This window comes from Eurosta solidaginis, chromosome 1 (genome assembly GCF_040869045.1).
Source record: "Eurosta solidaginis isolate ZX-2024a chromosome 1, ASM4086904v1, whole genome shotgun sequence".
Taxonomy (NCBI): Eukaryota; Metazoa; Arthropoda; class Insecta; order Diptera; family Tephritidae; genus Eurosta; species Eurosta solidaginis.
This window is the reverse complement of record NC_090319.1, coordinates 343,282,096-343,308,563: the sequence shown is the minus strand read 5'-3', so window position 1 is coordinate 343,308,563 and position 26,468 is coordinate 343,282,096. Positions and strand designations below refer to the sequence as shown.

General features: G+C 35.0%; 2 protein-coding genes across 5 annotated transcripts in view; one reads left to right on the top strand and one right to left on the bottom strand.

The window, feature by feature from the left end:
- Window positions 1–1,949: 1,949 nt before the first annotated feature.
- NSD (Nuclear receptor binding SET domain protein) lies at window positions 1,950–24,679 on the top strand. Its single transcript, XM_067762432.1, has 6 exons — window positions 1,950–2,429; window positions 2,490–3,891; window positions 4,058–6,027; window positions 21,326–21,987; window positions 22,062–22,190; window positions 22,386–24,679. Exons 1-6 carry the CDS (start codon window positions 2,111–2,113, stop codon window positions 22,659–22,661), a joined length of 4,758 nt encoding a protein of 1,585 aa, XP_067618533.1. The 5' UTR covers window positions 1,950–2,110; the 3' UTR covers window positions 22,662–24,679.
- The window catches only part of mino (glycerol-3-phosphate acyltransferase mino), a 67,379-nt gene continuing 62,261 nt past the window's right edge, over window positions 21,351–26,468 (bottom strand). For all 4 annotated transcript variants that reach the window (XM_067762433.1, XM_067762434.1, XM_067762436.1 and 1 more), the window contains one exon: window positions 21,351–26,468. In XM_067762433.1, coding sequence (XP_067618534.1) covers window positions 26,269–26,468 — 200 coding nt within the window. In that variant the 3' untranslated portion in view covers window positions 21,351–26,268.

Below are 26,468 nucleotides of genomic sequence, written 5' to 3'. Positions count from 1 at the left end.
CTACTCCACTGTAATGCAGCGATGGACCAACTCATTTTTCTACACGAGCATGTTGTAAGCCGATCATTGCTCGTTTTTAACGATTGTAATCACTACACGATGTTTATTGGATTGTGGGTACTCCATGGATTACTCTGATGTAATGCGGAGCTGGAGTATATGGTCCAGTCCTAGGACATCGCAATGTTAATTGAACCATATTTTTTGTATGAATTGTGGTCAATTTTGGAGTACTCGGTTGCTCCAAAGCGATTACTCCATACATTCATGCATGGAGTACTCGCGATTTTTGCAGGGTACTCTTCTGGAATTGCTGCGCAGAAAATTAGTACCCTTCAAAAAACGCGAGTACTCCATAAATAATGTAAGGAATACTCCTTTGGGAGTATAGGAGTATTCCAAAACTAATCTGTATTCATACAAAAAATGTGCTCCAATTAACATTGCGATGTACTAGGAGAAGAGTAGGTGATCCCACTCTCGGTTTGTTTGTGAGTATTCCATAGAGTACATACGTGAGAGTACTTTCCAAAGTACTTTCACTGTAGTACGCCATGGAGCACCCACAGAGGATCATATGCCAAAGTACTAAAGAGGAATTGTGTCGGAAAGAATTATCGGAGTGAATTTAATTTAAAATGAAGGTAAATGAAGAGGGGCAATACAACTTTTATATTTTTTACTACGAACATTCTTATGTTATTTAGCATTTGCGTGAATAAAGAAACTAATATTTCTCTATACTATAGTACGTATACATAAAACCAGTGCGCGGTTGCATTTCATCAGAGTTGCCATAGTAAAATTTTATTATCAGTTATTTGTATGCAATATTTTACTTTTGGCAACTCTGTTCGATGGTCATCGTGTCGTGATCACTGTCGTTAAAAAACGAGCAATGATCGGCTGATGGTGGTCCGCAAACGCAATGCAAAGGAGTATTGTTAGAGTACTCCAACATGAAGAAAATGGAACACGTAATCCAACAATTTTTGCAGGGTACTCCTAACGCATTATAATCAAATCCAACAGAAATATATGTCTATGTTTCACCTCTACACTACCTCTATGTATTACGTCTACAAATGGTGTTTGTCCACTATTGACAGCAACCGATTCAGATATAGGTTATACACAGCCATACAACAGCTGTACCACAGCGGGTTAGGGGGTCAGAATATACCCGCGGTAGGTATGCCTGTGGTAAGAGGTGACTAAAATACTAGATTCAAGGGGATATGTAGCGCAACCCTTCAGGTTGCCAGCATAATATATAGCTGCCCCGAACCCAATTGTCAACCCATCTATCCGCGGCGAATCCTGTTTCACTAACAGACGAGGCTCTGACGACTCCAAGCTCCTCATGGAACTTGGGGGTGGTGAGGGAGGTATGGACTGAAGGTTTAATGTGACCACATAAATCGTTCCCGAGATGGTGGGGCTAGCACCTTAATGGTGCTGTGTTCCCGGAGCGTACCGGATCTGTGTCCGGAAAAAGATCATCACATCGATAACACTTCCCAAAGCCTTCGGGGAGCAACGTTATCGCTACAACAACAACAACAATAACAGCGGTTTGTGTCTCCCCTTTTCGGTACAACATTTTCTGTAGCAAGTTGCCGCTAGATGGGTCTCTTATCTAAGTGAGGATAAGCGTTTTTTACGCGCAAACGTAGACGTATATACGTGTAAAAACAAAACCCGGTCATACATTGAACTCATAAGTAAGGCGAAGCAACGCAACGAAGCGATCTATGTACGGCATACGCGTATATATATGTGAATTTATATAATATATTATAAAATAGAGGCTCCGCGCGACCACACCGTCAGCCGAGTTTTAAAATTAACAATTATGAAATTTCCGAATCTATTATTTTCTCCAATGACACTTGACAGCTAAACTCATTGAATCGATCTAAAAAGTGTGGCAGCACCTAAGCTAACAGCTGCATATTTTTGGCGCGTTTGTCGATTGGCTTCGCGATTTTTGGGCTTTCGTTCCGCAAATTTCTTACCAAAATATATATTTTTTTTGTTACAAATCGATGATAATAAAGTTGTGGATTTAAAAATAAAGAAAAAGTGTAAAATTTAAAAAATAGGAGTAATGCGCGCTGACAAAAAACAAAGCCGAGAATCGCGTCGCCGTGTCACAGGCAATGGTGATGCCGCATTTGGCAGGCCGGTGGGAGAGATAAGTAAAACGGCGGATAGCAACAAAAATATCTCGAAAGAGAAAAGTAAAATTAACTCATGTGTTAAGCTTACTAGACGCCGGCAAAATAGTGAACCACAGATGATAACGCCTACAGCAGCACCAACACCATTGGAAAGGGACGGAGGAGAGAAAAAAAATACGTCGATTAGTATTGGTTGCAAAGATGACATTGGTTCAATCAATAAACTTTCTTTATCGACTCCACGCCGTAAGCTATTTGCCTTAACAATTTGTAGTTATCTTTCTGATGTTTGTTTTGGGTTTTAAGGAAAACGTGACCTACTGGCCGAATTGTATTCGGATTTAAGCCCAAAATACATTGGATTTACAACACCGCCAACCGGAACTGGTGCTGCAAATAACGGTAGCGAAAGTGATGGGGGACTTCAAACAAGAAGTACACGGCGCCGCAAATTGCTTATACATACTGCAAGTCCAGATATAGGCGGTAGCGATAGTGAGCTTTTGACTGATGCAACGACTACGTTACTAGGACGTGTGAGGCGTACACGTAACCAGGCAGTAACACCTCCACCGACTACATTAGCTGTAGCAAGTAAAAACTTTTTGAATCCTATTGAGAAATTACTTGTGCGAAATGGTTCTGCGGTACTCTGTGAAGATACAGACAAAAAATTAGCTAACGATTTAGATAGTCTACCGACAATGTCAATGATTGGTAATATCGAGTGTGAAAGCGAATTAGAAAAATTAAAAGGTGATTCACAAAATGAAGACTGCACTAGAGCTGATATTGAGTGTATAAACACGGATAATGTGACGCAGGTAGAACAAAAACAGGAACATATGCAAAGCATTATTGCCGGGGGAAATAAAACAGATTTATCTTTTGACAATGGGGTATCTCAAATTGCCTTCAAAGTAAAAAATGAAATAACGACTGACGAAGAAAATGGGATCTGCCAGGCCGATTTGGTAAAAGTAAGCAAAAACGATGACACGAGTACTGAAGTTTTTAAAGCGCATGCAAATGAATTGCATGCTACAGATAATGTTGCAAATCCATGTGCAATTATGAAAACCGAAGCAGATAGTTTCGAAAAGATTGTGGTATGTAATTCAGAAAGCATTGACGAAAGCCGTATTGATCTAGACAATAGCGGGCCTATACAATTTGATACTGAAGAAGGTGAAAGTGGTGAATCGTTGATCTTAAATAATGCCGCCGGACTAAGCGTAAAATCACCCTCAGCCGCAAGTTTAGACAGTGCCAAAGGCTCTTCCATTATAACTGGAAATACGACTTGGAATTCGTTTGCAACAGGTGATCTCTTTTGGGGGCAAATATACACTTACTGTTATTGGCCATGCATAGTTTGTCCTGATCCAGATGGCAAGACTATAAATACAGAGCGAAAAAATGGTGAGGAATATATATTGGTACATGTACGATTTTTCGCCGATAGTGGACGAAGAAATTGGGTTAAGCGTGAAAACCTCATACCCTTCACCGATCTAGAACACTATAAGCAACATATGCGAACAATTCGCAAAAAGTATGGCAAGAAGAGTTACAAATATAAGCAGCTTTTACCAGTTCAAAAGAAAGTAGGAATATGGCGTGAAGCGATTAAGGAAGCATATAAGGTAGCGGAACTTTTACACGAGGAAAGACTACCAAAGTTCTTTGAAATGTACGAGCACAAGAAGTAAGTGAATTTTTTATTATTTTTTTTTTTTATGTTACAAATTCCAAGCAACTGCGTCGTATATTATCTTTATTTAGTGACAAGAAAAATATTTGTGATTTTTATTTTTATTTTGTGGTTTCTACTAATATACATATATTTTATATTAATTGCCTGTCATTTTAAGAGTCCTCCTTAAGTTACAACGCGTACAACGAAAACTGAGCGTAGACAACAGGACTAGCTCGTCCACTTTCCGAAACGACACTATGGAAAATTTGAAGGTGAAAAATCCATTGACTGCAGTTAAACGTGATCGTTCTGCCTCGCCATACAGTCCGGCATATTCTCCACTAAAATCTTTATCAAGCATCAAGCGGAGAAAATTAACGGACGCTGAAATGACACAAAACCCACAAACAATACAGTCGGAGAGCACTTGCGCCGTTAATCCAGAACAGGCTGATGCATCTAAAAACGCTAGTAGTCAATCACAAACAAATGAGGGGGGAGAAGCAAATACATCGAACTCATTTACATCATTACACGAATCGGATCTTAAAAATAACGATGAATACAGAAAATTCTATACGGCAATGAGAGAATTTGTATTGGAAGACAACAAAGATGATAGTTTGGAGAAAAGTTTAACTGTAGCAGTGCGTAACATTTGGGCACTGAAACAAATTAATCGGCAACAAATGCAGCGACGTTTATTGCTAGCGCAGAATGAGACGGAACTGCTCGGTTCTACCCTTATCGACAGCGCCAATAGCAATTTTGAAGGTATTACAGTTAAGCGTCTTTCAAATCGTTTAAAAACTTTAAAATATAGGCATAGTTTACCAGCGAAAATTAAGGATACATCATCCATTGAACACAGAACAAATATTCAGCAAACCAGAAGCAGAGTAACTTCTGCAGCGGCCAACAAACCGAAACCCCCACTTAATCGACCTATAGAAGAAGTTATTGACGACATATTCAATTTAGATAACAAATATTTGTTTCGTGGCTTGGCACGTGATCCTGTTTGTAAATATTGTCTACGTCCTGGTGGAGCATTATATAAATGTGCCAAAGGTTGTCAAGCATGGATGCACGAAGATTGTATTGGTAAAACGCCAGATATTTTGCCAAAGAAGAAATGGCCTGCACGTCGGAAATCGAGCAGTAGTAACAGTAGCCACACAAGGCGTGACTCATTAGCAAAATGGCCTATTGATGATAAATCATCTTTGTTGCCGACCAATGAAAGTCAAAATATTCAAACAGGGAGTGACCGCGAATGTGATACACAATCATTGGCAGTTACACCGTATCATGTAACAGCAGACGCTGAAATTGATAATGAAATCGAAAAACCCTCTACGCCTACCACAGTGATTTGTGACAGTTGCGCCAAAGGTAAACCTCCGACATGTTCTGTATGCGGTAAAGATAATTTATCAACGGGTGAAGCACTTGTTGTTTGTAATATGATAAATTGCGGGAAAGCATTTCATCATGCATGTTGTCGTTATTGGCCACAGGCAAAATTTACAAAATCAAAAAATCAGATCGAAACATTTCGTTGTCCATCACATGTTTGTCACACATGTGTATCAGACGATCCTAAGGGAAAATTTCAACATTTAAGTAATGCAAAATTAACAAAATGTGTCAAATGCCCTGCCAGCTATCATATGGATTCGACTTGTATACCAGCTGGTTCACAAATACTTACAGCTGCACATATCATTTGTTCACGTCACAGCACAACTAACAAATCAGATGCTCATGTCAATGTTAATTGGTGCTTCATATGCGTTGGAGGTGGGCAAGTTATTTGCTGTGAAACATGTCCGACTGCTGTACATGCCAAGTGTTTAAATATTGCATTGGATCCGAGTGAGAGTTACATTTGTGAGGAATGTGAATCGGGGCGGCTGCCTTTATATGGGGAAATGGTGTGGGCCAAATTTACATCATTTCGTTGGTGGCCAGCAATTATCCTACCACCTACAGAAATACCGCAAAATATCAGACGAAGGCCCCATAATTCAAATGAATTCGTGGTACGTTTCTTTGGTACACATGATCATGGATGGATTTCTAGGCGACGCGTATACCTTTATTTAGAGGGTGATAGTTCGGAACCGCCAAGAATGAAATCAAGTAAGTTGTACAAGTATTTATAATATCAAACATGTTTACATGGACGTAGGGCATATTAACTGATATAGGGGTTACAGGGAAATAAGGGAGAAAGAGAAAGCAGAAGGCCCCCCAGCGGGTTCGGGGGTTAGAATATACCCGCGGTAGGTATGCCTGTCGTAAGAGGCGACTAAAACACCGGATTCAAGGGGTTTGTGTAGCGCAGCCCTTTCAGGTTGCCAGCGCAATACATAGCTTCTCCAAACCCAATTGTCAACCTCACCTATCCGTGGCGAATTCTGTTTCATTAATAGCCGAGTTTCTGGCGACCCCGAACTCCTCATGGATCTAGAGGGTGGAGGATGACCCAGAAGGCCGCATGTGGTCATAACAAATCGTTCCCGAGATGGTCGGGCTTGGTACCGGAACGTACCGGATCTGCGTCCGGCAAAGGACCATCAACTCGATAACACTCCCCAAGGCCTTCGAGAAGTGTCCTTATCTCTACAACAAGCCCGACCATCTCTGGAACGATTGGTTATGACCACATGCGGCCTTCTAGCCTCTAACACCCCTCTCATTATGGTCCACCCCTGTTGAAACTGCAAGTTTCCTTGGACTCCCGTTAGAGGATATTGATGACAATTTATGATCGGTCGCACCTATTCAATGGGGAGAAGCACTGCTACAACAACAACAAGTACAAAAAATACTAACCCAGCAAACACAGTTTCTAACGTTAGAGAAATATTGTAATTTTACATTAGAATTCTAATGTAGTTCTCTAATGCAATTCGAATCAAAAACTAGGTTAGAGAATTAGGTTAGAATTCGACTGTGAAACGATTCGAATAACACCAGAAATGCGATTTTATGATTATTGTCACAGTTATCGATTATTTGCACGACATGATCACTCATTCTTAGTGTCATACAAACAAAATGAAAATGGTGGAAATATTAAAAGCTGCGACATAAGTTTTTTATTTATAATAATAAATACTAGTAAGTGAAAATGAATCAAAAAAGGTTAAAAAAAGGAAAGCGAGCAGATTATTGAAGGGCTACTTGAATGGCATGAAGAAAACGCTTCCTCATCCGTACCTCAAACCAACGCCGAGCTCAATCTTTAGGTACGTTTTTAATTTATTATAATAGAAAAAGCCTTTGAAATATGTTCATTCTTAATACATAGGATTATAACCAAATAAATGTATTTGATATAATGAAACAATGAAAATTTCGTTGATTTTAAATAATTGAATTTAATTGCGCATCACTTGAAAATTCTCATTAGAAACTCATTAGAATTTGACGTTAGAATTCCATTAGAATTCTAATCATTTTCTCGATATCGAAAACGAAGTCCCCTTTTTGTCGAGAATGCTATAATTCGCGACAGTTTCTCAAATCGTCCTCTAACCTAACTTAGAGAAATACATTAGAATTCGATTCGTCTTCTAATCGTTTTCTAACCTAAATGTTTGTTGGAAGGTGGCTCTGCAGATATGATTTTCAGTCGTTGTTGTAGCGATAAACACACTCCCCGAGGGTTTTATTACCATTATAAAGAGAAATATTTGTAATAATAGTCGTCATAATCGGTGAGTTAACACGCGCATTTTTTACAATACTTGATTTCAAGAAACTGAAATTAAGGGTCTTGTTATGTAACTCAATTCGAATGGAAAGACTATTTCAAGGCTGTCAAATTACATATATTTTTTTTAAATGCGAAAAAAAATTTGATCAGAATCGAGTTACTAAATAAGGCCCTAAATGAACTGCACGATAGAAGCTCTCTGCTGAGTATATTATGTCCGATTACAGCCGAACTTAGACATCATTTAATTTATTTATTTATTTATTAGTCTACAAATTTAACAATTAATCAGACTAAGTATAATTACGGATTACAGAATAAATTACAGACGCATACATAGTGAGCAAAATTATATTATAAAATATGTATATATATTATTAAATCAGTTGTCGGGATGGACTGTGATGCCGAGCAACGGAATTGATTATTAGTGCTGTCGGAATTGGCGTGATTTCGAGCAGCTGATGTACATATATTTAACACACAATGAGTAGGGCTGCGATACGTGGGAAGTTGGAAAGGACGTGATTCCAAGCCACCCGCCCACCGTAACTATTGATTATTAGTGCTGTCGGAATGGACGTGATTTCGAGCAGCTGATGTATATTTAACACCCAATGAGTAGGGTTGCGATGCGTGGGAGGTTGGAAAGGACGTGATTCCAAGCCACCCGCCCAAAGTAACTGGAGCTGGTAACATATTTAGTTTAACATGTTAATTTTGAATAAGTTATGAGTTCAAAGCAGTGAGTATATATTTTTGTATACTGTAGAGTGTGTCACAAAAATCAATATTATTGCAGTGATTATTGAAATCTGCATGCATTTGAAAATTCGATCTACAGGTAATTAAATATAGCGGTTGGAAATACCGAGAGGGCCTAAAAGGGACACCAAGCAGAAATGGACTGTTTATCATCCCTCTTAATAGTTTTACCATGAATAAAACGCCAAGCATCTCCCTACGGCTCTGTAGTGACGGCAGCTGTAAAAGTTTTAACCGGATGCAGTAGGGCGGTAGATTCCTTGATGGATCCCAGGGCAAATGGTTTAAAGCAAACAGCAAAAATTGCTTTTGGACCGATTACAATTTTTCGCTATGAATCTGATAACGCGGGTTCCAGATAATGGAAGCATATTCCAATATAGGCCTTACTAACGATAAAAAGGAGTTTTATTGACATAGGGGTCATTGAATTCCTTTGACCATCTTTTTATGGAAGCCAAAGTGCCTCTAGCCCTATTCACACGCGATTGATATGTAATTTGAAGTCCAGTTTAGGGTCCATCATAACGCCAAGATCAGTAAAGTTTGTGACTTGCTTAATGATATAATCGCCTATCAAGTACTGATGGGATTTAAAAGATTTCCTCGTAAAACACATAAACTTGCATTTCGGTAAGTTTAGTGACATGACGTTCACATCACACCACTCAACTAGGTTATTCAAATCCGATTGAAGAAGTGCCCTATCTTCAGGTGAGCGAATGGGCATAACCAGTTTGACATCATCAGCGTACATCACGGGATGCAGTGCTTCAAAACATTTGGGAGGTCATTAATGAAGAGCAGGAACAACACTGGACCAAGGTGACTGCCCTGGGGAACTCCAGAAGATACCTTGATGAATTCAGACAAGCAATTGTTAAACACAACGGTTTGCTTTTTTCCTTCCAAGTACGAAGAAACCCAAGAGAGAAGCTGTGATGGGAAATCCATTCGATCGAGTTTTAGTAGGAGTAAGGAATGGGAAACTTTATCAAACGCCTTACTGAAATCAGTATAAATGACATCAGCTTCGCATTTCGTCCTAAAGTTATTGGATACAAGGGTTGTAAACTTCAGCAAGTTAGTCACAGGGACTTACCCTTGCAAAAGCCATGTTACGACAGGTCCACTGCTGAAGATACTGTAAAAGCCAGATGCTTTGTGACAATTGATTCAAATAGTTTTGGAATAGCACAAAGTTTGGCTATTCCCCTATAGTTTGTGACACAAGATCTACTCCCACTTTTATAAAGTGGTATTATGAATGACTCCTCCCACTTCTTAGGGAATATCCCTTGCCTCAAAGAGGCATTAAATAAGCAGGTAAGGGGTTGACAAAGAAATTGAGCGCAAGTTCTTAGCACAACAGATGGTATTTCATCAGGTCCACTGGAGTAGGAAATTTTCAGACTTTCCAGATGCCTTAGTACCTCATCTGTATGAATATATGGGATACCTACTGAGTTAAGCGAAGGTAACATATAATGATAATCCACCAGAGGGGGGGTCAGGGATAGTCGAATAATTGGATTTAAAAAAGTCAGCAAACATATTTGCAATCTCGGAGTCGTTAATAGAAATCTGATCGTTATACTTCATTACAGAAGGAAATCCATTAATTTTTCTTTTGGAGTTGACGAAGGAATAAAATGATTTTGGATTGGAAGAGATCCTATGCTTAATCTTCATCAGATAATTCTTATAGCATCTTATCTGTAGCCTGTTGTACTTAAGGCGCAAGATAGAATATGCAGCATAATCACTATTAGAACCAGATAATTTTAAACGCTTTAAGAAGCGTGTTTTTTTGTTTTTTAGATAGCTAAGTGCTCTAGAGCTCCAAGCATAGGCCGGGAGGGGGGGGGGGGGGGGGGGGGGGGGGGGTGCTGAAGAGGTTTTGGAAAAAGGCACACTTTTGAGAAATATTGCATGTAAAACGTTGGTGAAATGAATGGAGCTCGCTTCAATATCTCCGTAGTACGTAGTTATTTTAGAGACTTCATCGATTAGTAAAGACCAATTGGCCTTCCGGCGACAAGACGCATTCGGATCAGTAGTATTCCGCACCGGTAAACTGAGACAATCCAGGTATATTGAAAGTGCTGGATGATAAGCATCCTCAGGCAACACCACTGGATCACATCGAGTTACAGAACAATTCGATGTGTCGTCAGAAAATATTAAATCAAGATATTTGCCAAATTGATTATGAATTCTGTTAAGTTGATAAAGACCAACGTCTGCAAGGTCATTTAAAAACTCGTAGAATACAACATTAGAAGCAGTGGGAACTAGCATTCCGTCAAAAAAATTCCACGACACAAAGGGCAGATTGAAGTCGCCAGCCACTAAGACAGAATCAACAGACCTAGAAATAGCAAATATAAACTTTAATATTTATTAATAGGGAAGAGTGTTTTAGGTATATAGAAATATCTGACTGAGGCGGAATATAAGACGCTACAAAATATTTATAAGTAGATAAGAGTTTAACTCACACGCAGAGGATTTCAACATCAGCAGAATCATCGAAATACACTTCCTCAGCAGAGAACCTGGTATGTACGGCGATTAACACGCCTCCACCAACTCTGTTTTGTCGGTCTTTTCTAAAGATCTCATATGAGTCTGCTAATATCTCAGAGTTAAACACCGTTGGTTTCAACCATGTGTCTGTAAAAACCAAAACGTCATAACAGAAGTCATGACTTCGGAGAAAAAGATCCACTAGTTTAGTATTTAGACCCCTAACATTGTAAGGTAACCCTACAATAAGTGTTGCGTGACCATAAGGTCAAGCAATACGTATGGAACATTCACAGTGAGGGTTACCTCACATAATGTCAAAGTGAATGACGCCAGAATTTTACGCGCATTCAACTCGGGCAGTCTCTAAAATTTTCGCTAAGTAATATCGTGTACGCATAAAATATAAGAAATATAGCGGCTCACCTATAAATTTGTGTGACACAAATAAAACCAACATTATTGTAAAAGTTCGAGTGTTTTTATTTTAATTGCGGTGATAAAATATTTCAACAGTCGTGAAATACAGTGCGTGCATGCAAACGAGCGCATACCTGCATATCAATCTGCACGATTCTATACTGTCTGAGACACATGGAGACCATTTTGGCCACGCCGGAATCGGTCTCGCCACATGGCGACCGTGACCATGCCTGCAGAAAAATGGTGGCTCCGGGGACCTGGAATAATTCCCTGCAGCACAAAATTAAAAGACATTTACAAATTTACTAAAAACTGAGTGCGTGGTGGTTGTGATGCGGTGGTGGTTGTAGAAAAAAAGAAATACATACATACAAAAAAATTTTACATAAAATGATATAAATTACACAAAGCTGATTGCAACAAATTCAAAAAAATTACATGAAGTAATCTATAATTTAAAACTACAAAATCTAACTACAAAAATTACAAAATTTCAAAAAAAAAAAAACATTAAAAATTTCAAAAAAAATTACAAAATTTCAAAAACTACAAACGAAAAAATATGTAAATTTCAAAAACTACAAAAAAAATCTAAAAATTTCAAAAACTACAAAAAAAAAATTTAAAAATTTCAAAAACTACAGAAAAAATTTAAAAATTTCAAAAACTCCAAAAAAAAAAATTTAAAAATTTCAAAAATTACAAAAAAATTTAAAATATCAAAAACTACAAAAAAAAATCATAAAATTTCAAATACTACAAAAAAAAAATTTTTTATAAAATTTCATAAACTACAAGAAAAAGGTACATCCTAAATGGCAAAATATACTTTTTAGAACTTCGTATATACATACATTTAAAAATTAATTTGAACTTGAACCAAAGTTACGTGTGGAATTGTGGTGGTACATACATACATATATGTAAAAAGTTTTTGGAAGCTGCTGTACCATACCATAACGTTGACACACAAGCACAACCACCCGCTACGTTTTAATACGCAGTACCGTTAGTAGCAGTAAAATCATGCTATACATAACAAAAGTAAGAAGAAAAAACCAGTCGGCGACGGCATCACTTGGACGGCAACATCTACATCGGCAAGAAGCGGAAAAATACCAACAACACATACACCAGCAAGCAGAAAAGACAAAAAGCGGTACAGTAGAGTAGATTAGAACATACGTACATATCTAATATTTAATTTCTGTGTATAAGTAGACACTTTGCTTCTGTATGTAATCTTTTTCAATACCTGTATACTATGCATGTAGCAAATCAACTTGACACTTTTGCCTTTTTACATATGTACTTTTCTCTAAACATTTGTATACTATGCATGTAGCAACAAAAATTGACACTTTGTTTCTAAACATTTGTATACTGCGCATGTAGCAACACATTTTTCTTCTCACAATTTAACCAAATATTTAATATAAACATTTAAATATCGAAAACTTTTTGAATGTACATTAAAAATAATTTTAAATATACGGCCACCACATGCAAATTATCACGCATATATTACTATATTCTTTCTTTTTCAAACATTAACATGGAACTTGAATTTTTTATTTTAAATGCGAACACTGCTTCGTAATAAATACAATCGGAAAAATATTTTTTTAAATTTACACATTTTTTTAAAACCCTTTTGAAACGCAAATTATACATCAATTCTATATGTATAATACCAAAAATATCAAACCTTTTCGCCAAAAGTTTGCAATAATTATTCGAAGCTAATCAATTTTGAAATCTCTCATTGACTACAAATATCAATATAGACAGGTTACAGTCACATAATGGTAATGGTGAAAATTTATTTTATCGGTGGAAGCTTAATTTCCCTTTTTCCAATTATTTCTTCGGAAATTGAACATAGTGAATATCATAAACATTTACACATTTTTTTGCAACAAATACAGTGCCATTCAAATAGTTAACAATTCCTTCGAAGCATCACACGAATACAGTGTACTCCAAATATTTCAACATATCATACATTTGCGACTCTTTTCAAACTGTGTATTATATACAGTGTCTTTCAAATATTCCAACAGTTTCTTTTCTCTTGGCATTATTAAACGAATACAGTGCGGTTAAAATATTTCAACATTCACTTGCATTTACAAAATAAGTCTTAAATACAGTGCCTTTGAATATGCGAATCTTTACCATTTACCAATTAACTCATCGATTTTGAATATTTCGAATATTCTCTGATTTTTAAACAAAAAAAAACAAAAAAAAAAAAAAAAAATTTTTTTAAATTACAAACCACAATTACACAGTGAATGAATAGTTTTAAATTCATTTTTGTATAAACAGTGCCTACAGCGTTAATCTTAACATTTTTCCGAAAATTTTTTTTTCATGAAACATTTTTTTCTGCCACGGAGGTAAACATTTTCAATAAATGTAATAAAGTTTTCAGATGTCAGTTGTCAAATGTCAGATTTTGATTCCAATTTCAAAAATTTACGCTCTAATTTCACTAAAGTTACTAAACGAGTTTTAAATAACCGATCTATCTCAGCGAAAAAATCAATAGAATACGAAGATGCTTTAATTAAAAGCTATAACCAAATAATAATACAAGTAAATTCATATTTTGAAAATCGAGATAAGCCTAGTTCAATAATCGAAAGTTTGTCAAAGTGCAGAGAACAACTCACTAAATGTTTTTCTAGAATTAACTGCAATATAAAAATACCCAAAGATCTTTCTGAATTAATACAAGAAAGCGAATCGAGTTCTGATTTTGACACTGAGGAAGAATTATCTGACGCATCGACAACTTCAGCATACAAAGCTAGTATTATTAAAAAAAGTCACGTATCTTTTCTTGAGGATTTCCCTGGATTTTCCAATACACTCCACAATAATAATTTAGACACAATTAGCGAAGAACAACCAACAATGGCGACTTCAGAGCAAAAGAAAACTTTTATTACTATGTGTGCATCCATAATTAGAGAAAACTACAGCGGCGATCCGCTTTCACTTGCATCCTTTATAGATAAAATAGTTTTGATAGAAGATTTGATGGAAGAAAATTTGACAAATACTTTCATTTCGTTTATAAAATCCAAGTTAGAAGGGAAAGCGCGTGAGGCAATTCCAAATGAAGTAACAACAATTCAACAAATAAAAGATGCATTAAAAGGTAGAATAAAACCTGACAACTCAAAAGTTGTTGCAGGAAAAATTGCATCGTTAAAAGTTTTTAATAATAATCATACCGAATTCGCCAAACGTGTTGAGGAACTCTCCGATGCTTTAGAACGATCATTAGTTATAGAAGGAATGACTCAGGAAAAAGCGCACGAAATGGCAGTCGAACAAACCGTCAACGTTTGTCGGCTTAACACTCGCTCAGATCTTGTAAAATCAATTTTAGCGTCAACTACGTTTACTGATTCTAAGGATGTAGTTGCAAAAATGATCGTAGAACAAAATAACCAAACAAGTGAAAGGCAGGTACTAGCGTTTAGATCACGCAAAATAATAGTTTTCGAGGTAACTTCAGGTCAAATCAATATAATAGGAACAACTTTTCGAGGTACAACAACAATTTTAACAGAAACAACAATAGCAATTATAGGCATAATAACAACAATAATTATGGCTCGCGAAATAATGGTAATTTTCGAAATAACAATAGCAGGCCCGTAAACAGAAACAACAGCAATAACAACAGTAACAACAACAATCGACGTTTAAATACTACAAATAACGCTAGTGTACGCACTTTAAACGCCAACGGCCCTCAGGAGCGAACACTGGGGGACCAGAATCTGAATTAAATAACGTTTTTCAAAATAAATCAATTTATTGTTTAAACCTGAACTACTCAGATTTTATCGAACTGAATTGCAATGACTCTTTTAAAACATGCACTTTCTTAGTAGATACACAGGCTGATATATCAATTATAAAACTTTCAAGTTTAAAACAAAATGTTGCTATAAATAACAACAATATTATAAATATAACGGGTGTTACGACAGATACAGTTTCAACATTGGGTACCATTAAAACAGAACTTTTTTATTCAAATTTTTCAATTCCACATACTTTAAATGTAGTAGATGACAAATTCAACATACCGTCAGATGGTATTTTAGGCAAAGACTTTTTGAAAAAATACAATTGCATCATAGACTATGCAAACGAGAGCATAACAATTGGCATTGGCAAAAATATTCATAAAATTTCAATTTTACATAATACAACCGATAATACATTGATAATTCCTCCTAGATGCGAAGTTTATCGCTTATTTAAGCTGAAAAAATCTAAACATCCAGTTTTTATAGACGCACAGGAAATTTGTAGTGGTGTGTTCACCGCAAAGTGTATTGTTGACACCAACAATCCGATAATAAAGGTATTAAACGTCACTGACGAGGTAAAATACATAAGAAATTGCAACATAGTTACGGATGAAATCACCAACTACAACGTGTATAAAATCAATGATCTTTCAAAAGATTCGAAAAGGTCAGAGGAATTAAAATCTATTTTAGAAAAACAAATGCCAAACTATGCCAAACCAAAACTTCTCGATTTATGTCTAAAATATGATGATATTTTTGCACTAAAGACCGATCGTATGACACTTAACAACTTTTATGAACAGAAATTACGATTGACAGATACAAATCCTGTTTACATAAAAAACTACCGTTTACCATATTGTCAGAGAGAGGAAATTAATAAACAAGTTGATAATTTATTGCAAAACGATCTTATAGAACACAGCTATTCCAACTATAATAGTCCATTGATACTTGTGCCAAAGAAAAACCCAAATGGACAGAAATCCTACAGGATGTGTGTTGACTTTAGAGCCGTAAACAAAAAATTGATAGCAGACAAATTCCCACTTGCACGAATAGACGATATTCTTGATAATCTAGGCAGAGCAAAATATTTTTCTACATTGGATCTGTATTCAGGTTTTCACCAAATCCCATTAAATAAAGATTCTAGAGACATCACTTCATTCAGCACTGATCGTGGTGCTTTTCGATGGAAAGTTTTACCATTCGGTTTAAACGTAGCTCCGAACTCATTCTCAAGAATGATGTCAATTGCCTTTTCAGGAATTTCTCCAAACCAAGCCTTTTTATATGTCGATGATCTTATAGTCATTGGGTGTAGCGAAGCTCACCATCTTAAAAATTTAGAACAAGTCTTTCAAACATGCAAAAAATTTAATTTGCGTCTCAATCCCGAAAAATGCAACTTCATGCGTTCAGAAGTCACTTTCCTAGGACACAAATGTTCGTCAAAAGGTCTACTTCCAGACGATTCCAAAATAATTGCAATAAAGAAATATCCGAAACCTTCCGATAAAGATGCAGTAAGACGATTCGTGGCATTCGCCAATTATTACAGAAGGTTTATACCAAATTTTGCTTCCATAGCAGCACCTTTAAATAAACTTAGCAGGAAAAGAGTAGAATTTAAATGGGATCAATCATGTGATATAGCATTTGAAAAACTCCGAAAATCTTTAATTTCTCCTCAAATTCTCCAATACCCAGACTTCAAAAAGGAATTTATAATTACTGTCGACGCTTCAAAAATTGGTTGTGGTGCCATTTTAAGTCAAAATAAAGATGGAATTGACTTACCAATTTGTTTCGCGTCCAAATCATTTAATAATTCAGAACAAAAGAAATCAATAATTGAGTTAGAGCTTTTAGCTATATTTTTTGCAATAAAACAGTTCAGACCATACATATATGGCACACACTTTACAGTCAAGTCCGATCATCGTCCATTAGTTTACTTGTTCAATATGAAAGATCCCTCTTCAAAACTTTCACGTATCAGACTTGAACTGGCAGAGTACAACTTCACTATTGAATACATAAAAGGTAAAACGAACGTAGGAGCAGATGCACTCTCTCGCATCACAATAGAAGAAATTAAAAATTCAGGAACATCAATTTTAGCAGTACAGACAAGATCACAGACAAAACAAAAACAATTAATGCAACAAGAAATACTCAAAGAAGAAAAAGTAAAAGAAAACATAAAATTACAAGTTTATGATAATTTTTCAAACAAATTTTCAAAGAAAATACCCAGAGTAAAATCCCAAATAAATTATGATAAAAGTGGTAAAATAACGAATTTTGAATTAAATGCGCATCTAAAACACAAAAAGATTGAGTTAATTAAGGTTGCGTGTGCTAACAAAATAATACATTTAGATGAATTACTTTTGAAGCTACAAAAAGAAGCTGGCAAGCGCAATATTAATATAATTGAATTGCAAAAAAATGATAATCTTTTTAAATATTTTTCGATATCAGATCTGAAAACCACTGGGAATAAAATTTTAAAACATTTAGAAATCGTCCTAACCGAACCCGTAGAAACTGTGACAGACGAAGACAAAAAACAACAATTAATAACAATTTACCATACCGACCCAATTTTAGGAGGACATTTCGGTAGCAAAAAAGTTTATGCAAAACTCAGAACCAAATATTATTGGAAAGGCATGACGCGCGATATAGCGAAATTTGTTAAAAACTGCGAAAAATGTCTTTTGAATAAGGTTAAGCCAAAAACAAAAGAAAATTTAGTCCTAACCGAAACACCATGTAAGCCATTCGACATTGTTGTCATTGACACTATAGGACCTCTACCTCAATCCGATAATGGTAACAAGTTCGCTGTCACCATTATATGCGATCTCAGCAAATACTTAGTAACGATTGCGATACCTGACAAAAGTGCAAAAACGGTCGCATCAGCTATTTTTGAAAATTTCATACTAATATATGGCATTATGAAAACGATTAAAACTGATTTAGGTACCGAATACAAAAATGAAATTTTTTCAGAGTTAACAAAACTATTAAAAATAGAACATAAATTTTCCACAGCGTACCATCATGAAACTCTTGGCACAGTAGAGCGAAATCACAGAGTTTTCAATGAATATTTAAGATCTTTTCTAAATCCCAATTTTTCCGACTGGGATGTTTACTTGAAATATTTCACTTTTCTTCATAACACAACAACAAACACAGTATTCGATAATAAATTCTCACCATATGAATTAGTCTTTGGCAAAGCAGCTAATTTACCAAAAGAACTGCAAACCGATAAAATAGACCCGATTTATAACATAGAAAACTATTCGAAAGAAGTTAAATTTCGTTTTCAAAAAACTCACGAATTAGCGAATAAAACAGTTACAGAACACAAATTAAAAAATCAAACCGGATATAACAAAAGTTCACAACCAATATCTGTCAAGGTATTTGACAAGGTATTGCTTGAAAAAGAACCCCGCGACAAGCATAGTAGTATCTATATTGGTCCGTATACCGTAATAGGTATTGACGGCGTAAACGTCACGTTAATTGATGACGAAACGAAAAAGAAAAAAATAGTACATAAAAATAGAATAAGAAAAATTAATTAAATTAAATTTTTAAATTCAAGATTATTTAAAGTTAATCTCTATCGTTAAATTAGAAATAAAATGTTTTTCTTCCAAACCTGAAAAAAAAGGACAATGAAATCAAATAAATTTAAGCAATCATTAAAAATTAAGAACTGAATGTATACAGTAGAATTAAAACACAAAAAATTTTGTTTTCTAATTATAAAAACTAAATTTAAGTTCTACTTTAGAACTAGACTTTACAACTTAATTCTTAATTTAGACCTAAACATAGATGTAGATTTAAACTTAGTTTAACAGTCTTAAACTTTTAAAGTTAATTACATCGCTTTTGGGACAGAAGAATTTGGCCAATTCTTCTTTTCCAAAGGGGAATGATGTAAGGTAACCCTACAATAAGTGTTGCGTGACCATAAGGTCAAGCAATACGTATGGAACATTCACAGTGAGGGTTACCTCACATAATGTCAAAGTGAATGACGCCAGAATTTTACGCGCATTCAACTCGGGCAGTCATCTAAAATTTTCGCTAAGTAATATCGTGTACGCATAAAATATAAGAAATATAGCGGCTCACCTATAAATTTGTGTGACACAAATAAAACCAACATTATTGTAAAAGTTCGAGTGTTTTTATTTTAATTGCGGTGATAAAATATTTCAACAGTCGTGAAATACAGTGCGTGCATGCAAACGAGCGCATACCTGCATATCAATCTGCACGATTCTATACTGTCTGAGACACATGGAGACCATTTTGGCCACGCCGGAATCGGTCTCGCCACAACATTCTGATAATAGACATTGAGGTCATTACGAAAGGTATCAGGCAAATCTACGACTCCGCGGAAATTTCTACGTCTTTTGGAAAAAAACGGAAGAGTTTAATGTATACATTAGTGAGCCAAAGAGAAACATTGAAAAGCATTGTGAATGATAACTAAGTGTGATATCTTATCCGTCAACTGCCTGACAGGATGTTCAATATGGCTACTTTTTAGCGTTTTGACTGGGTGTTCAATATGGCGGCGCATATCTTCAGCGGGTGATAGAAAGAGATGCAGAATGAGATAGCGATAGTCAATTACAAATCAGGTGATCCAATCATTTTGGAATTTTGACGTCATGCAGAAGATATCACACTTACGGCTGAATTATGTAATTCAGTCTCATATCAAGTCTAAATTTGAGATTTTCCTTTAGAGACAATTTTTGTGACTTGAGATGATTTCGGAATTCAGTAAACGAAAGTCACAAAAACAATTCACCATATCAACGAAATTCACCAAAATAACAATTTACTCATACATTGAACAAATAATATAGCATTGCATTTTGTCAACATAACGTTAGGTGGTATTGTGGCTGAGCTTGCTAAGACGCCGTTCACAATTTTTATAGAAAATCCCAAAGTGTGTAGGTTCGAATTTCAGCGGCGCCACATCGAGTTCGATGTTTTTTTAAGTATTTTCTGTTTTTTAATTTTTTCTATGCTTATTTTAATTTGAGGAATAAAAAAAATATATTTAAAGCGTTTTTCGCAAATAATTTTCATACTTTTTCAGAAATTTTCACGTTTGTGATCAACCCCGGCCCAGCTCACAAATTAGTGATTGCTTTTGTGAGGCTGGAGACGCGAGACAGCTTACAGAATGGCAAATTGTCTCAAAAGTGATTTTCACCCCAAATAGTCTCTAATAGTGACTAGAGACGGCTTACTGAATTCAGCTTTTAGTTATCATTCACAATGTTGAAAAGTTTGCTGTATTCATTCTCAACCACTCGAAATTTAAAAGAGACTCTCACTAAAGACTTGATGTCAATATCTCTCTTTACTAATTTAAAACAAGCAATATTTGAAGCAGCAATGCCAAAGTGATCAGAGATGTAATTAACAATACTCTCCTCAGTAACAGACGGCTTAAACGAGGACAAATGATTTAATTAATGAATTTATACCGCACAAATACATCTAATTCGGCATTGACACTCTTTCGTTGTCTGTCAGAAACCTCAACAGATGGCTCATCTGCATTATTTGCATTATAAACTGCGCTAGCTGCAGCATCAGCATACGATAAATTGCCAGCAGAGCACGACACTGCATTAGTATTTGTATTAGTATATGCCGCATTGTTGTCAACCTTTTGAGCATTAGACTTATTAGTATTATCAGTGGGCATATTTGAATTATTTTTATGATTGTTAGCGTCTGCTTTAGTGGATTTAGATGAGGATGCAGCAGATTTAGTTTTAGATGTAGATGTAGTTTAGACGAATGTGCGACTTTAGAAGATGAGGTGTTTTTAGATGAAGATGTAGATGTAGATGCAGGTGAAGAAGTTTTCTTTGTAGTAGAACTAGCAGAGAGAATTTTTGATGTGTGCGTCTGAGTAATAGCAACAGATGATGTAAGAGTAGTAGTAGGTGCAGTTGACGAGGCATTAACTGTGAGATTACAGAGAGGGGAATTGGAGAACACCGTGCCAAGTGTGGTAGCGGGAAATTCCATAAGATTTCTTTGCATTACTTGCTTTAATAGGAATTTTTGGATTTTGCAGGTTTAGACTACAGCTATAACAAGGGCGTGGAAGAGGCCAAACGCATTTATGAAATTTTAAAATCCAAAAAGCTAGCACAACGTCTCTCCAACGAAAACAAAGAAAAATTGCATCCCCAGCCGTATGTGCGTATAAAAGCTAATCGTGCCGTTCACCCCGTTAAGCTTCATGTTGATCTAGACAAAGTAAACAAATGTGAATGTAACAAAGACGATGAAGAGCCTTGCGGTCCAAATTCAGATTGCCTAAACCGAGTGCTCTATCATGAATGTAATCCAAAGGTGTGCCCTGCCGGTGAACGCTGTCAAAATCAAATGTTCGAATCTCGTTTATCGCCACGTTTAGATGTTGTTTTTTTGAGAGAACGTGGTTTTGGTTTGGTATGCCGTGAACCTATCAAAATTGGCGAATTTGTCATAGAGTATGTTGGTGAAATTATTGATGACAACGAATTCAAGCAACGTGTATCACAAAAGTCTCTCGATCGTGATGAAAATTTCTATTTTCTTTCTGTGGAAAAGGATTACATAATCGATGCGGGTCCAAAAGGAAATTTAGCGCGTTTCATGAATCATTCCTGTGATCCGAATTGTGAGACACAAAAGTGGTCAGTAAATGGATTAAATCGCATTGGACTTTTTGCTATAAAAGATATACCAGCGGTAAGAGCGCTTATCTCTAGCTTCAAATATATATTAAGAGTGTTAAAAGTTATTGTTTAAAATTTATTTTGTAGGACACAGAGCTTACCTTCAATTATCATTGGGATGATTTGTTGGGTAATGAGAAAAAAGTTTGTTTATGTGGTGCTGTTAAATGCGCTGGTGAAATTGGTGGCAAAACAAAAGAAGAAAGACCTTTTAAAGTGAGTTGTAATACAAAATTGCATAAATAATAAAAAAAGATAATATTGACTTATCTTGTTTGGTTGATTTTCCGACAGGGTGGATAAATGATGTATATTGGAACGATTTTTTTTGTCTTAAAACCAAATTTGACAAGGGATGACGGAAAATCGTTCCAATATACATCAAAGATAATATTCATTTTGGTTTTACAGGAGCATTCCACTATAACGGACGTCAGTAAGACAAAACCAGTTCATGAACGTAAAAGAAAACCCCTAAAAAGGCTGCGAAATCGCGTTGGGGAAGATAGTGGAAAAAACGATAATAAAAAACCTTCTTTGGTTAACGTGAAGATGGCCGAAGAAGTTCCAAATGCAACTAATACAAGTAGTGAAACGATAAATTTGGAAAAGCAAATTGAGGATAACACTACTGAAACGCCTACCGCTCATGACGAAAAGAATTATAATGCTGGTGTAAAGCCATAAAATTGCTGATGCGATGGAAAACATGAAATTGTCAAATCTGCAAATATATTTTAATATTTTACATATACATACATTAATAAGTATTTTTTTCATTGGCAAATCCATTTATGTTAATTTATGTATAGCAGAGATAATGATGTTACGAAATTCTGTTTTATAACATGTAAAAATTATTTTTTTTAGAAATGATATTATTTGTAAATACACAGGCTCGTATACTAATTGCAAAAAAAACGAATCATATGCTGTCTTTGGTACGAAGTCAATGTATTCAGGCCACTATAATAATTCACAACTCAGAATTCACCGTGCTCGGTATGTGGTGGATTAAGCCGAGTAATACTGAAGAAACAGCTCAAAGTCGCTTTAAATCCGATTACTTATAGACGTCTGCTGCAGGAATGTTGAATGATGATAATGACGAACATCATAAAATATGTATATACGATTCAACCATGTGCACTGTTGGACATAAGCTAACATTCTAAACGATTATTTTTGGAAAATTTTATGATGAAAATTCTTAGCTTTTCATTGAAGACTTTCTGAATTTTTACAATTCTTTTCCAGCGGACTTCGGATCTTTCTTGCGTACAGCTTTATTTTTTGGAATTGGCAATGCGTTCGGAAAACCCATTTTTTATCGTCCAAAATCAACTAAAATGAAGAAAAAACGCAAAAACAGAAATTAAAAAAAAAACTCACTTTATTACGGACAGCCTAATTTTATATATGAAAAAAATTATCAAGCCCACCGGAAAAAAAATTTTAAAAATCAGGAAGTCTTTAGGACTTAGGAGTTACAAACTTCAAACTCAGAAAAAATTCTTAGGAGTTACAAACTTCAAACTCAGAAAAATGTTTGCTGAAAATTTTAAAACTAATGAAAATTCGTCGATTAATTATGTCCAACGGTGTATATTCTTCATAGTTGTGAATCAAAATAGGAGTCTTTGCCTTAGTTTCGATTCGTTGTGCAGAAAACGAAACGCCTATGATTTCAGATGTTCTTACGCTCTCGTCCTCATATTGCCCAGTGAAAATAGGAGATTTCTAAAAATCTTTTCCTAGGTTTAAGTAATTATATAGTTGCATCTTTAGTAAACTGTTATTTTATAGCAGTGCCTAAAACTGATTACTTATTCTTTTTTGTGCACAAACTTTTGCTAAATTTTTTATTTTTAAAAATTGGTTGTTTTAGAATTCAGTTTTAAGTTTTACAAAGGAAACTTTTAAAATGAAGTGAATGATTATTTGAAACGTTTATACAAAGGTAGCACTAGTGCAGGCTTGTGCAGTTAGAAACCTTTTGAATTTCTTTTTTTTTTTTAAGTAAACTTTATATAACTATTACTGTTAGTCGATCTGACTTATCAGATTTGTTACTATTATATATATTTTCCACTGCAAAAATTTAGTTGATTCAATATCTTATACCATTAGTTAAGCATTAATTAAACTGTATTACTTTTATAAATATGTTTACAAAATTTATGTCAAAAAAAAAAAATCTGGCCTTTCTTATTCGCTTATTACTAAACGATTTAAAATTTCACTAATAAAACATGCTAAAGTCGTCATTATGAATAATTACTTTTGAAACATATTCAATAGTTTTCAGACTAAATAACAATATCAGTTTTAAAAAGATTGAAAATGATTTAAAAAGCCGAAAAAACAAAATAAAAGAGTTTAATTAAAACTAAACCAGTATTAAGTTGGAAACTTACTTAGTAGTTAGAAAATTTAAACATCTGCAAGTATTTGTTCGTACAAAATTATGAATTATATTTATTTCTTTTAATTACACACTCTTACACATCTAGAGTAATTTTATTTAAAAACAAAAGTTCAGTAATGTCACGGTTTTCACTTTTATGCCTAGTGTCACATAGAGAAACTCACACTACACCTTTCCCAGTTTAAGTTCAGAAAATTACAATTCAAGTTCAGAATTTCCAATTTAAAATCAGAAATTTACAATTCAAGTTCAGAATTTTCAATTCAAGTTCAGAAAATTACAATTCAAGTTCAGAAATTCCAATTTAAATTCAGAAATTTACAATTCAAATTCAGAAAATTCAATTCAAGTTCAAGAATTCCAATTTAAATTCAGAAATTTCCAATTCAAGTTCAGAAAATTGCAATTCAAGTTCAGAAAATTACAATTCAAGGTCAGAATTTTCAATTCAAGTTCAGAAAATTTGTCGGGTATTTTTTTTTTTTCATCCAATGGAAATAAATGTATGTAAGATGGTATCTATGTGTTAAGGAAGCATTGGACATCTTAACTCATTTAAATCAATTTTGCGAGATAGCGAAGAAAAACTCTAGCTCATAAGAAGCAATAGCAATGCCCCAACTATATTCTTAGCGTCACAACCATTGATCTGCACTGCGTATGACAGCAGTGATGCCGAAGGTATGACCACTTAAACAGTCAACGGAGCGTCCACACTCTCGGAAGTAACGTATAGGTACTGTCTGCATAGATCTTGGCGCCATATGTCAAAATATCTCAACTTTTCCGCCATCATCACCATTCATCATGAATTGGCACTTAATCGCGATTTTGGCAGTTTCGTAACAAACCATGCCAGCTTTCCCTGCTTCGTGGTAACTGACGGCAATTGGGAGCACCATGAGAGGTCAAGTATTCCTCCACCTTCGCAACTCTGTGGAGGTCTCTCCCTTCCACTGCTTCCAAACAGCTGTTTTAAATGAAGTACTTTCTTGGCCGTAGCGTCATCGTGCACTTGTTGGAAAGAACTATCCTTCATTTGATTTCAAGGGTCTGGATGTACACACCTTGACGAAAACTTGGGGTACACTACTATACCCAAGCCAATATTTTGGCAACATGGTCAACGAAGCATCAACACTTCCGCAAGTAACATATAAGTATAAAATTAATTAATTAAAATAACTTTTGAAAATTAACACCCTACTTATAAATTTTTGAATTCGAACTGTAATTTTCTGAACTTGAAATGTAATTTTCTGAACTTGAATTGTAATTTTCTGAACTTGATTTGCAATTTTCTGAACTTGAATTGTAAATTTCTGAATTTAAATTGGAAATTCTGAACTTGAATTTTAATTTTCTGAACTTGATTTGCAATTTTCTGAACTTGAATTGTAAATTTCTGAACTTAAACTGGAAAAGGTGTAAATGTTATTTACACACCTATATTTATATATTTACATATACATTTGCATATAACTTATGCTCTTAACGACATTATGGTATTGAAAGTGGGTCAAGTAGTGACATGATGCACTTTTACAACCATATACATTTTCTTTTCTTATAATATACATATAATACGAATAGTTTCGGCATTTTCATATACATGTACAACTTTTATCTCTTTTAAGCTTAGCTACTCAGTCGATAAATTCATGGTTATTATTACCTTTTTATTGATAATGTTGTATAAATTACTTCTACTTTGTTTCTTCAATGCATAAATTGCCAACAACTATAGAGTAAATAATGAGTTTTGTTGTTATGCAACATATATGTAAGTAAGAGAAGAAAATTTTACAAGTACAGTGTTGTAGAATAGAAGTGAATTCTCTTTGGTGGCAATTTCGTTTCCATCTTTTAAAAAGGTAGATGTCCTGTTTTCAATGGCACCAATTTGGCTATTCTTGCAACAATTGTTTTTACAGATTCTTTCGATGTCTCGTAGAGTGTGCCGAGCGATAGCAAACGTAAACCGTGGTCATTACAAATTTCCAGCACAGACCATTTCTCCAAAAGCTTTAAGCAATTTCGTACTGAATCAGTTGAGACGCTTTCGG